Source organism: Arvicola amphibius, chromosome 2 (assembly GCF_903992535.2).
Source record: "Arvicola amphibius chromosome 2, mArvAmp1.2, whole genome shotgun sequence".
NCBI lineage: Eukaryota > Metazoa > Chordata > Mammalia > Rodentia > Cricetidae > Arvicola > Arvicola amphibius.
In genome coordinates this window covers 31,655,778-31,669,719 of record NC_052048.2, presented here as the reverse complement: position 1 = coordinate 31,669,719, position 13,942 = coordinate 31,655,778, and the positions used below count along the sequence as shown (strand labels likewise).

The 13,942-nt window shown below is 48.4% G+C and overlaps 1 protein-coding gene across 1 annotated transcript in view; it reads right to left on the bottom strand.

The window, feature by feature from the left end:
- Positions 1–13,942, bottom strand: part of Alox5 (arachidonate 5-lipoxygenase) — a 48,296-nt gene that overhangs the window by 5,263 nt on the left and 29,091 nt on the right. Inside the window, exons 4-7 of the mRNA XM_038319527.1 lie at positions 12,105–12,227; positions 8,184–8,290; positions 7,213–7,385; positions 3,980–4,126 (exon numbers count right to left, since the gene is read on the bottom strand). Of these exons, the coding sequence (XP_038175455.1) occupies positions 3,980–4,126; positions 7,213–7,385; positions 8,184–8,290; positions 12,105–12,227 (550 nt within the window). The remainder of the gene's footprint in view (positions 1–3,979; positions 4,127–7,212; positions 7,386–8,183; positions 8,291–12,104; positions 12,228–13,942) is intronic.

Below are 13,942 nucleotides of genomic sequence, written 5' to 3'. Positions count from 1 at the left end.
GACATCTTACAGCCTGTTTGTGAGCTGTCTGTAATGTGGGGACAGTGGTACAGACTCCAGACAAGGAGCAAGCAAGCTGCAAGGGACCTTGGCCTGTCTTTCCTCCTTGACCCTCCCCACTGCCTGGCTTCCTTCCACTTCACCCATTGCTGCTTAGCAGCCCTCTCCATTCTCCTTCCCCCAGCCTGCCCTTGAAGGCTGGTGTTCCCCCAGACTCAGCTCCTCCTGGGCCTGGGCTAAGGCCTCATGCTGCTGAGTCTGCATTCCCAGATCAGGCTTTGCAGCTGGAGCCCAGCCCCGAAGCCCCACCCTGAAGCCTTGCACCCAAGGACCCTGCTTGCCTTTGCCCTTCTGCTTGCACTCCGTGCTTGGGCCAAGTGATTTTTCTCTAAAATGTGAAGGGTTTGTTATCTGTTATTTAAAAACTCACTTCTTTAACGCCAGAAAATGAGGCCTCTGAAGTTTTTGGTGAAGTTTTAGCTGTTGACTTCATTGCATAAGGTAGGCCCATTATGTCTCTGTCTCCAGCACTGGGCCAGACTGTGTTCTCTAGCATTTGTGACAGCAGCCGTGTCTTGTGGTGATGGTGGTGGTGCTGGTGGTGGTGGTGGTGGTGGTGGTGTGTGTGTGTGTGTGTGTGTGTGTGTGTACGTGTGTGTGTGCGTGTGCATGCGTGCGTGCGTGCGTGCGTGCGTGCATGCGTGCGTGTGCGTGTGTGTGTGTGTGTGTGTGTGTATACGTACTCATGCACACATGCAGTAGTGCTCAACAAACCTAGGCACTTGCCCGGGCAAGGCAAACACTTTTCTGCTCAGCCACACTCTCAGCTCCCCCTCATTCATTGCTCTTACCAAGCTTCACTTCAGAACTTGGAGGTGAGATCCCCTGCGAGTGGCAGCTAGTGCTCCCCAACCTTGTCAGACAAGGAAACTTTTTTTAAAAACTTTTCTAAAAAAGATTTATTATGTATGCAGTGTTCTGCCTAGATTCTGCTTGAAGGCCAGAAGAGGGCACCAGGTCTCATTACAGATGGTTGTGAGCCACCATATGGTTACTGGGAATTAAACTCAGGTCCTCTGGAAGAGCAGTCAGTGCTCTTAACCTCTGAGCCATCTCTCCAGCCCAGCCAGACAAGGAAACCTTTGAAGACCTAGCATTCCAGAGGGCCTGGGGAGAGCAATGTGCCAGAAGCGGGTTCTCTAGCCAAGAGTAGCCAGGAAGGGCCTTGGGGCTCCAGTAGAGGCTTGGCAGGACTTAGCAGTGTCCTCTAACTAATATGGCAGGTGGTTTTGCGGTTTAAATCTTATGTCCCCGGATGTTTAGACACTTAGTTAGCTGGCAGTACTGCTCTGGAAAGTTTGGAGCTGCCCGGCCCTCTTCCAGACTCTTTGCTCCCTGATTGTGCATGGAACGGAGCACCCTATTCCTGCTGCCCTGCCTTGCCCTCCATGATGGACTATATCCCTTTACACCGAGCACTGAAATCACTCTCCCTCGAATTGTTTTCATTAGGAATTTTGTTACAGTGAAAGAGGTTACAAGTGACTGCCTGATTTGTCTCTCCATCCATGGCGGCAGTGGCCAATAGAAATACAATGCGAACAACACAATTCAAATTTCCAGGAAGCCACTGCTTTAAGCTATCCCAGCTTTACAGAAGAGCACAAGAAACAGTAGAATGTCACTTCATAACCAGCCACAAGGGCTCGCTGCTTCTGTAGGCCTTTGGATATGTATGCATTTATGTCTAATTTTCATAAACTAAGCCTTATTATGAGGGACTTAGGCCTCTTCTTACTTGGCTCATTTGTTCCCCAACCTGTTCTGTCACCAGCCTGGTGACCCTTTGTCCCTTGCTTCATCAAGTCCACACCAGTGCCTTCCCGTGTAAAGTATGTAGTTTGTGGTGTGCTGCGTTCCTGAATCCATTTTGCATAAATGAGATGATATCATCCATGTTCCATTTCTTGTTTTTCTGCTTTGGTAATAGCCTTGTGGAGGTCCAAGTCAATCAAGAGCTAATGTAGTCCTCTTGGAAGGTACCCAGCGCTGCAGCGCTCCCTGGTTCGGATTCATCCCCTCAACCCTCTCCTGCATTCAGACTGTCTGCAGCCTCACACAAACCCAGCTCATGATCCCCACCCTCTAGCATGCTACTCTGGTGATCTTCAGAAAGGCCACTTCAGCGAGTGCAGTCTTGGCAGAGAACCTCTTAGCACTGGCTCAATTGTCCTGGCCATGCCAGCCCCAACACTGGGATCCACGGTCCTTTTGCAGTCCAGCCTGAAATCCAGACTGTTGCAACACCTGTGGACCCTACTCAAGTGCTGACCCAGGAACTGTACTGCTACCAATGCCCTGGGTGGCATCCATTTTCCTGGGTAGGCCTAGAGAAAGGGTAAGCCAGATCCTGTGGGTTGTCCAATGCCTTCCTTCTACTAGCAGTGGGGAAGTACTGAGATTGAAGCCAGGTCCCTGGTTCTAGGGGGTTCTAATAAGCATGTGTCTGAGATAAGCTAGTTCAGAACACCTGTCAGTTCTGAACTGTCTTCCAGTGGTGGTTTCCCACATTCCCCGTGCCTTCATCTGATGTTTCCTACAAGCTTTCTCTGATAAGAGTCTGCAGAGTCCTGGAGTGCAGAGGGGTGGGGAGCCTGGGAAACTAGGGGTGGAGCCCTGTAGCCAACTGCTTTGACCAATTAAATGATTAATTAAAATTTTGACACTAGGTATCACTCTGTAGCCTAGTCTGGCCTTGAACTACAGTCTGGGATTATACAGATGAGCTAAATGCAGGCTTGGTACAGCCAGCTTGTATCCCACCTCAGTGACTCACTATGGGTACCTGTACCTTAGTCTCCTTAGCTGGGTAAGATGGTAATCAGTAAGGTGGTAATTACACACATGGAGACAGGCACTGTGTGAAACCCCAGTGATCATAAGCTTTCTGATCCAGAATATTCAGGATGTCAGCAATGCATATGCTTCATTATATGGTAAGTCTCTCCTCCAGGACTGGGTAGCATAATACATTTGATATTTATATTCAACACTGCAATGTTTCTGTAGGGAGCCATTCATGTATCTTATTGAATGGGACAAAAGTTCTGAAAGTCCTGAGCCTTGTGCTTCAGAGGTTTATTTAAAACTAACAGATTTGCTGGGAAATTGAAAATGTGTCACAGTTTTACAGGCTTGGTCTTTTGGCTAAGATCAAGCATAGTGTCTGCTCTTGGGTACTTAACATACAGCCGCTCTCAGGACTTCTTAGATTGTCCAGGCAAGAGCTTTTAGAGCACGCAGGGTCAGCCCACATGTCCAGCTGATGTTGTTCCCATTCTACCCAGTGTCTAGGTCACAGGCACTGTGTGCTGACTGCTCATCTTCCCATCCACAGGGTCTCTGTAAAAGCTCTATCCCCCAGGGACCCTCACTTAGACCTGCTTTGCCATTCCTAGCTCTTCCTTGCTGTCTGCAGTCAGCTCTCACAGGACAGGTAGAGAAAACCCTGTGCCCGCCTGCCTCCCGTGAGACTGCTCCCCTGGCCCTGCACTGTCCTTGGGGTGCCAATAATCTACTTGCATGGAAGACAATGCCCTGGTGAGGACTCTGACATTGCTCAGTGGCTTCCCTCTGCAGCTTAACTCCCGGGATTCACCTAGCTGGCTTGTGTGGGCATGTTTATTTGGGAACGCTGGTCAGGAGGTGGGTGGGAAGAACAGCATGTCATTGCAGGACAAGCCTCGCCAGTGTGCTCAGCCCCAGGAGGGCATTTCTCAAAGTTCCCCTGGGGAAAGCCACCGTCTGCCTCTTGTGCTGTAGACAGCCTGCTTCACAGCAGCACCGAGTCCCAATAGCTCATTTTTCTCTTCTAACCCAGGGAAAGTCGGAGCGAGAGTTGTCAGTGTCCCGCAGCAGAGCTGGTGAAGCTGCCTCAGAAGCTCCTTTCCCGCCTTCTGAGGTTGCGCAGCCCACCTACCTGGATGGCAATGGGAACAATCTTGTTGGCTAGGTTCTTATATAGCAAGCAGACGGGTGCAGCTAGGAACTGGTGTGTGCAAGGATCGGTTTTGTTGGCATCAATGCCATCCAGTAGCTCGTAGTCCACGATGAAAATGTTCCCTTCCTGCAGGAGGCAGAGAAATGTATTCAAGCTACTTTAAGCAGAAATGCACCCGAGAGCCAGGCTGGAGTAGGACGTGAGTGGTGGCCTTCAGGGCACCTTACCCCTTTCCTGTAACTTAGTGTGTAACACGCCCCTAGAAACTGTTACCTAAGAAGTGTCAATTAACTCCAGATCTGGGGTGACAGCCTGCTATCCCTGCCTTTATTTTGTGTTTGTTTTTCACTTTGGGTCAGACTCCTGCCAACTCTGTAAGTCAGTGTGTTTATCACTGGAGGGGTGTCTGTTTAACCTATCTTCTTGCTCTTCAAGGCCAAGGACACAGGTATGGTCCTCATTCTCTCCTGCAGTATATATTTAATACAACAATGTATTTTACATTTACATTAACATAACAATCCATTCCAGTGTCATATTAACAGAACAAAACTTCTACGCTGCCTCCTTCGTGGTTCTGAGGTTTATTTGAAATCAAAGTATTTGCTGCAAAAATGTCAAGTGTGTCACAGTCTTGGGTTCCAGAAGCAGCTAACACCTACCGGGACTCTCACACACGTGCTTGCACCAGGATAGTAACACTACAGCTTGGAGCAGAAGAAATCATTCCTTCAATCAACAGCGAAGACTTCTTTGGACCAGTTGCAGAACCAAAGCGATGATCAAACAACAGACCACATCATGCCAGGACTGCTTACTATGCTCCATCTTGTCCCATGCCCCAGATCTTTCTCTATTTAATCCTAAAGCTCATGCCAGTTCTGAACCCCGTTATCTATCTCTTCCCTCCCACCTCTCTCTCTCTTTCTCTCTCTCTCTCTCTCTCTCTCTCTCTCTCTCTCTCTCTCTCTCTCTCTCTCTCTCTCTCTCTCTCTCTCTCTCCTCTCTCTCTCTCTCTCTCTCTCTCTCCTCTCTCTCTCTCTCTCTCTCTCTCTCTCTCTCTGCTTTCTACTGCATTGCTCATCTCTTTTGCAGGTGTGCTGGGTTGGGTGGCCTTGCCTAGCCTGTCTCAGCCTCAGGAACCTGGATTTTTGTCCTAAAATTTTGGTTTAAGTAGAATTCAGAATCTATGGGTTTGAGGTTTCTAGCTCCAGGGCTGGTTTACACGTGGAATTTTCCAAGCTAAGATGAAAGACTGACCATGACTAACTTAGGTTCACTGTAACTGAAACCTGCTTGATTCTCATGAAGAAAGCTGCAAGACCACTCTGAGGGGTTAGAGGGGATAGACAAAAGAAGCCAAACACCCAAATGCCCCTGCAGGACTTCATTTGGATCATGTTTAACACTTGGCAAATTAGCCATTGTCGTCCAGGGCAGGTCCCTCCTAGAAAGGAAGAGATGGGAAGGTGTGGGGCTACTCTGCACAGATGCAGGGCAAAACAGGCTCCTTTAAGACTCCTTCGAGTCATGTTCCAAAAATAAGTTTTACTGAGAAAGAGTAAAAAATATTTAGAGGTTGGTGGCATAGCTCTGTGGTAGAGCTTTGATGAAACATGTGAGGCTCTGGCTCCGATTCCCAATACTGGAAACAACAATTTAGGAGCTATGAGTTTAGCGTGTCACTGAGGCTGGCTGGCAAAGAAAGGTGTCAAGAATAATAGAGGGCCCTAAGGACTGTGCTGGTGTGTTGGCTGGGGACAAGACTCTAGTCAGTGATGACTGTTAGATTATTGGGTAATTGCCTTGTGATCTAAACCACAGCAGAACATCGTGATCATGTGTTTGATGGGTCAGCTCAAAGTGAAGATAACCTGTAAGCCACCTTCCCTGGAAGTGGCAGGGGCTCACCAGTAAGAGTTTGTTCTCTGTTTGGAGAACAAACAGAGGCTGACTTTTGGGTGGCTAGGGACCATGGTAGCTGGGGACCATGGTGGCTGGGGACCATGGTGGCTGGGGACCATGGTGGATGGGGACTATGGTGACTGGGGACCATGGTGGCTGGGGACCATGGTGGCTGGGGACCATGGTGACTGGGGACCGTGGTGACTGGGGACCATGGTGACTGGGGACCATGGTGGATGGGGACCATGGTGGATGGGGACCATGGTGACTGGGGATCATGGTGGCTGGACGTTCAGGTCCTCTCTGTTCTAAGATGTGCTGGTTTCTGGGCATGGGTGGCTGTAAGGAATTCTTATCATTATTGCTGGCTGTCCATGTGACTAGGTAGTATCCTGGGACTCATGCAAGTCCAAAAGAATGTGGAAGGACTGACCGTGTGAGTGTGGGTCAGGAACCCAACTTTATGTGTGTAGGTAACCTCCCAAGGACAAGTAGGCAGGAGGTTGTTAGGGCTAAATGATATGTGTTTGGAATCGCAGTGTGAGCTGGGTACCTAGACGGGGTGATCAGGGGCAATGAGGCTACATGAGCAGCTGGAGATGGTGCTGGCTGCAGTGGGGGAGAGGGAGAAGACAGGACACTGAGGGTTATTGTTGAAACTATCAGAAAAAAAAACAAAAAAAACAAAAATCCCTTAAAAACCTAGTGTGGGAGTGCCTGAAAGACTCCATCAGATACAAGCCAATTCCATTTGAATTCTTTTTGTCTCAAAACAAGGGTAGCCTTGGAACGCTTGAGAGTGAAGGGTTGAGGCTGCAAGTGAGAAACAGGAGACTGGCTTGGGGTGCGGGGAGGGGGGAGAAGGGGGATAGATAAGGGAGGCACAGAGGGCACCAGTTTCTAATTAGAAAGTAACAACTTCTACCAGTCTCTGCTTTTGTCTCTACGCAAAGCCTCCTTTAACCCATTTCCTCCCTTTTGCAAAGTAGGTAACACTTGGATGTCCACATATGAACACACCTGTCACAATGCCTGACCCTCTACAGTCTCTCTTGTAATTATTGATGTGGGTGTTAGAAGCCCTGACAGCTGTGGGGCTGCTGTAGACACAGCCCCTCCTTAGACTGCCTGTGGCTGGCACAGTGCCCAAGTGCCTGGCACGGGGTGCTGCTGCCAGGAAAAAGAAGAAACTTCTGATTTCCTACTGTCACTCAAACAGCAAACCAGCAGTCTGGGGATCAGTGAGCATTGGTCAACAGGAAATGGCTTCTGTGGAAAGACTGGCTATCTCCAGCCAGCAGGTCTACCTGTACTTCCTGTTCTAAACTGAGATTCCGCTCTAGGCTGCACTCCACCATCTCTGTGGTCACTGGGAGCTTCTGGGGCAACTCTGTGCAGCGCTTGATTAGTACGGGATTGCAGCCGTTCAGGAACTGGTAGCCGAACATGAGATCCTCCTGCCAGTGGTTCTTGACTCGTTCTGTGGGGAGAATAGGAAGGCACACCCCCTAGGTAGGTCAGTGGGGCAAGCCCCGTGGCTATGTCTGAGGACAAATCTTTGTAGGGACTCCTTTTCAGGGCTCCCAGGCTCCTCTCTTTTGCCATTCCCACTGTGTGGCTGCTTATTGACAGGTCACTATGCACCTAGTCTTCCTGGTCCAAGCACCCACTCTTCTCAAGATCCCTGGTCCTTTAGTGAGGTCAGCACCTTTAACCAACTGTTCTTGCCTCCTTAAAGAACAATGAGTCTCATGGCTCTCCATCCGTTACTGTCCAGTACAGTGTCAGGGCTCTAACCAAACAATTCCTGTTCCAAAGGAACCCAATGTTGCTTTAAATTTTTAAATTTTTTTTCTATGTGTGTGTGTGTGTGTGTGTGTGTGTGTGTGTATGCTTGTGTACATTTGAGTGCAGGCGTCTACAGAGATCAGAGACTTTGGAGGCCCTTGTACCTGGAGTTATTGTGGTTGTGAGCCACCCAGTGTGGATTCTGGGAACTACATTTGAGTCCTTTGCTAGGGCAGAATTAGTTCTTAACTGCTCAGCCAATCGCTTCAGCCTCCAATACTACTTTAACATAAATGCTTAAAAGAAATAGGCCAGTCTTGCCTTGGCTCTGTGTAGAAGAGCCGCAGATGATGTATTTGTGAAAAGAAAAGGTCCTGAGAGCCTTGAGACTTCTGGTGAGATGTTGTCTAGGGTGCTGGAGTTGGATGTCAGCCTATCTTGGGCAGAAAAGTAAATTTCTCCACCCCCACAACCCCAAGAGCCCTCTTACCAGAAATAGTGTTGCTGATCTTGACGAAGATTTTCTCAAAATCAGCAAAGTCGTTCCAGGAAGACTGAAACATGTGCATGAAGCGATTGATGAACAGGTTCTCCATCCTGAAAAGCAAGGGTCAGGTCACCTCACCTGCCCACTGCGCCTCTGCAGAGTGATTTCCCTCTATACTCAGGTGCCTCCCGATCATGTCCAAGGCAGTCCCCAGAGAGCAGGTGCTGGCCTTGTGGGACCAGGACAGAAGTTAGCCTGTGTCTGATGCTCTTCCTACTGCATCTCAGCTGTGTAAGAGACCAGGCCAGTGCTCTCCGGAAGTGTTTTGAATGCCACCTCTGTGTGTGTCCATCATTCCTTTGTAGATCACAAACCAGCAAAGGGGCAAGGCTGCATCTCCTAAGCTCCCCAAATAAGCACCACCAAATATTACCATCCCCCACACCTATGGAGGGTATTTCCCACTCAAACCACACTCCACTCCCTGGTCCCCACAGGTTTGTGGCCATATCATAATGCAAAATGCATTTAGTCTGACTCCGTAGGTCCCCACAGCCTTTAAATCTCACCACTGTTTAAAAGTGCAAAGTCTCTTCTGAGACTCAAGGCAATCTCTTAATTGTAACCCTTGTAAGGCCAAAAAGACAACTGCATTCTTCCCACACAGAGCCACACAGAATATGCACTACCATTCTGCGAGGAGCAAAGTAGGCATAGTGAGAAAATACTGGATCAAAGACTGAAACTCAGCAGAGCAAACTCCAGTGTAGCTCCATGCCCACTGTCAAAGGGTTCAGATGGCTCTGCCCGTTCAGGTTTGCTGCCAACAACATACATCTCTCTACTGTGCTGGTTCCAATCTATGTGCGCAAGTCTCCTTGGCAGATGTCTCTCTGCTCTGACATTGCCAGTGTCTTTGGATCTCCATTGCAACCCAGGCCACACTTGTGCAGCTTGATGCAACAACCTCTCAGAACCTCTTGCTTTCTCACGGTCTTCATCTAGGGATACTCATGCCACACGATGCCTTGCTTTAGTGGCTTTCTAAAACCTTGGAGGAAGAAGCCACAACCCCTTCACGCCTCTGAAGCCAGCACCACACGAGGGACACTGCTAAGTTCAGCTGCCAGCTTAGGATGAGCCCTAGCCCCTGAGTCACACCAGCACCTGTTCCTTCATCCAGTTGCTCTCTAGAGCAGAAATCTCTGCAGGCTTCATGCACGAGCTGGAGACTTGCCTGGGTAGGGTCTTTCCCTTTAGGCACCCATCCCTTGTTCCAGTGCACAGCAGGCCTCTCCTTAGCTGTGCTCAGCTCCTTAAGAGGTACAACCTCTCCTCTAACACATGCCGTGGCTGTTCAACTCGCTACGGCTTTTCTCTCTCCAAATTGTACACTTACATTCCTTCCTATGCGGCTATCTCTTTTTCTCTGTAGACCTGCATTATGCAGTCTTGAAATTTACAAAGACGTTATTCAATTTCTTTTTAAATTTAGCCTTAGGTAAGCTCTCAGGACACGGGCAGAAAACAGCCAGAATGTCACAGGAATGGCCTCTAGCCTAGTTGCAGTGCAAGTCCTTGCTTCCCTCTGCAACCTTTGGAGCCAGGCCTCTACATTCTGCATTTCTCTTGCCATTGCTGTCTTTCAGGCTCCTATAAGGACAGAGTGTTAAGTTCTGTTTACAGCATTCAACTGCTTTCCTAGTCCCAAGCTCCAAAGTCTTCGGCAGTCCAAAACAAAACAGAATGAAAAGACCCACCGCCAACTGAACAAAACCCCACAACAACAATAACAATGAAAACATGGCCAGGCTCTTCACAGCAACAGCCCGTTCTCTGCTACTATCCTAGTTAATTTTCTGCCAGGGTGATAACATGTCATAACCATGGCGAGTTACAGGAGAGGAGTTTATTCTGATTCATGTTCCATAGTGTTAGACTCCATAATTGAAGCACAATTAATAAAAACTCAGGATCAGAAATTAGGGTTCAACCTGAAGATCTACAAAGCAAAACAGCCAGCCACTGGCTCTTACCTCGACCTCAGTCTGAAATGGCGATCCTGCCTCACAGAATCTCAGAATGAGACTGTCTGTTGAGAACTGTTTCCTCCTGTATTATAATCCTCTCTAGGGCTTGGATTAAAGGCATGCACCACCATCATTAAAGGCATGCACTGCCCAGTTTCTATGGCAACTAGTATGGTTACTGGGATTAAAGATGTGTGTCATTATGGTTACTGAGATTAAAGGTGCGGGTTACCATAATCTGGTCTGTAAGGCTGACCAGTGGGACTGTTTTACTCTCGGATCTTCAGGCAGTCTTTATTTATTAAAATACAATTGAAATGCCACCACACATAATGGTGGGAACAACATGGCAGCGGGCACCAGGAGCAGGAAGCTGAGAGATCATCTCGTCAAATGCAAGCACAAGGCAAGAGAGTGAACGGGAAGAGGAGTGAGACTTTGAGCTTTCAAAACCCACTGCCAATGACATACTCCAGCAAGGCCACACCTCCTAGATAAACTTTTCAAATATCACCATCAACTGGGTACCAAGAGTTCAAATACCCAATAGGTCATTTCTCACTCAGACCACCGCAGTTTCTGCCTTAATGTGTATAGGCAAAGTATTTGGCCTTAACCGGAATCTCAGTTCCCTTACCCAGAAATGATCAATAACAGCTGTCAAGTTCTAAAAGGATGGCTATAATTAGAAAACACCCAGACTGGGGAGACTAACTGTGGTCCTCAGCCCTGGCCGCCTGCTAGGTGTGCAGATAGTCGGGTCCCACTCTCAGAGACCTGCCCATGGGCGTGCTGGGCGCTGGGAAGTGCTAAAAGTCCTCAGGGGAGTACAAGGCTCAGCTGGTTTCATGAATTTAGGGTTTTCTAGGTGTGTGTGATTATAAAATTTCTCTAAGAGTCAAAGTATGGTATAAAAGGTGTCCTTGCTAACCTTGGTGTGGAGCTGAAGATCTGTGTTTTTGACAGTATCCATGATTGTGCCAGCATCCTGCAGTGACTCTAATGCAAACACATAACCCAGAGTTCAATATCTCTGTGTGTATTAGCAAAGGGCCTTAGGCAAGGTCTCCAACAACCTTATATCTCAGGTTCCTCAAACGCAAAGAGGGGACAATATGTGCTGTGGCTGTTTAAATGGCCCCAATAGGCTCATATACTTGAATGCTTAGGAAGTGGAATTGTTTGAAAGGATTACAACAATTAGGAGGTGTTTCTTTGTTGGAACAATTGTGTCTTTGTTGGTGGAAATGTGTCACCGTTGTGGGGGAGGCTTTGAGGTTTCAAGATCCCACATCAGGATCTGGTCTCCTTCTCTCTGCCTGTGGATCAGGATGCAAAGCTCCGAGCTACTTCTCCAGCACCACGTGTGCCACCCCTGACCTCCCTGGGTGATAACGGACCAACCTCTGAAAAGCCCCCATGAAATGCTTTCTTTTATGAGTTTGCCTGGGTTGTGGTGTCTCCTAAGACAAGTGCCTACCTCATGAGGTCACTAAGACAAACATGATCAGGAATCTTCGTCATGGGACCAACATGGTTATTCTAGTCATTGTCACCACAGAATCTGCCTCCAGGTAACAGTCTGGGCGCCATTCTCAGGTGGACTGGCCACAGACGGAGTGAACTGGGAGTGGCAATGGAGGATTGTAAGTACAGTCCCTGCCGGGCCTGAGCACATAGTGCTGCCACTGTTGGGAGACAGCTGCGTCCAGGCAGTTGAGATACAGGTCTCGGTGTGTGTCTGCTCCTCCGAGCACATCCTCTGGATCATGCAGTTCGCCTTGTGCAGACAGGTTTCCACTGTCTTCCTCCGTGATCCCAAAATCATCTCTAACCATAGCCCCTGTCCTGCCACCAGATGGGCCACCCACACCCTGCACTTCCTAAAACTTACGCTTTTGAGTAGTTCAGAACAAAGTCCACTCCCTTTTCACTGTCAAACTGGATGTCCCGGGGTAAATCCTTGTGGCACTTGGCATCGATGCTCAATGGAAAGCCCGGGTTCCACTCCATCCATCTAGCACGAGAAAGGCGGGGGAAAAAAAAAAAACAACTGTTAAAGGAAGGGTGGTCCTTTGGGTGGTGCCCTGAGCTGAAGGCTGCCATGTTGACAGAAAAAGTTCTACATGGCTGTTAATTTTCCTACTATAATCTCAACACACTGTAAGATGAGGTAATAGAACCTCTTCCAAGGTCTTGTGGCAACCACTTCTGCTGTGGCCTGATTACAACCATGGAGATCTGAGACTGGCTTATACCAAAGAGTCGAGGAACACGCAGACGAGCGCTAGTCCATAGAGAAGAGTGAGGAAGGAAACTCCAGAGACCCCACTTAACATAGGTGACTTTGAACAGCCACAGACCCTAGGAGGGGTTGGCCTAGGTGGTCACTGGAAAAGGGCTTTAAGGCTCTCATGCCACAACTCAACCAGAGTGTCAAGCGTCCTGCCAGCTTGGTCAGTGCACATCCTGATTCTGTGTGTGGTGGTTAGGGGAGGGGATAGTTTTCAGGCCCTTATGGTAGAATCACAGGGCAATAGAGGAAGTGAGAAAGAACACTAGGTACAGACCACTGACGGAATGCTCCCTGGAACATCTGTCCTGCAGCAGGTTTAGAGACGGTTGCAATCAAAGCAGCTCGCTCTAAAGAGAAGCCAGACACCGGCTGCAGTGAGGTATTTAACTCTGCCGTCAGTGCCACCATCCGTGCAGCCTTTCTACAGTCGCTGTAAACAAAACTAAAGAAAACAAAACCCCCGTTCGATCATTTGGGGTAGAGAGAATGAGTCACTTTACTTAGAAGCTGAAGGGCCCATTCTGAGGTCAGAGTTTCCATGTATACCCCAACCATCCTCCCTTTAACGCTACTGTTGCGGAGGCAGATTTTAGACATCCAGACTCTGTCAGTCCTTTAGCAGGACCATGTGTGTCCACTGTTACACACACTCCTCGCCGTGCCTGGTTCCGCCGGCTCACGGCCCCTCTTAGAGGTGAAAATTCCTGAGAAGAAACTTCACGTGCAAAAGGGAATGGAGCGACGAAAACTGATAAATGCGGAGTTTGGAATATAGCAGGTCTGAAGACGCAGTCAGAAATCTGGTCTCTCCTCAATGGCTGGAAGTTTTGGGGGCCTCTGAGGAGTGTCCTTCTTCTAGTTTATGGATTGTCAGTTTGAACAAAGATCAGAAGGCTGATAGGCCCTCAATTTAGGGGTAATTGTCCTGAAATAGCCTTGAATTCCTTGGCCGGGCTACCAGAAGGGGGCCATACTGCCCTACTGGTAGGAGAAAAACCTCCCCAGGTCAAGAGTGTGGGGAAGATTGGCAGGTGGCTGATTTTTTCTTTAATCTATTTGTGTCCCTGCTGCCGCCAATCAGGGATCTAACTTCTAGACCTTTCTGGATAGACTTTATGAAAACCTTCTATTTTTATTGTTCGTGGGATCTTTACTAAGAGCACATTAATAAACATAAAATAAGGATAGCGGTACAAATGGTTTTTGCTTATTTGGAAAATTGAGTAGAGGCGTCTTCAGCACTGCATAATCACCCATCAGCTGGCATCAGACACATTGCTCTTCATGCCTGGTAGTTACTGGGGTGCAGTGAATGCCAAGGGATCCGGTCAAGCTGAGGTTTTCAGTGATCCGGTAAAGAGACATGCACCAGTGATAGCGTTCACTGTGTTTGTTTTGAGACAGAGCTTCTTTATTATTATCATTTTTATTTTAAT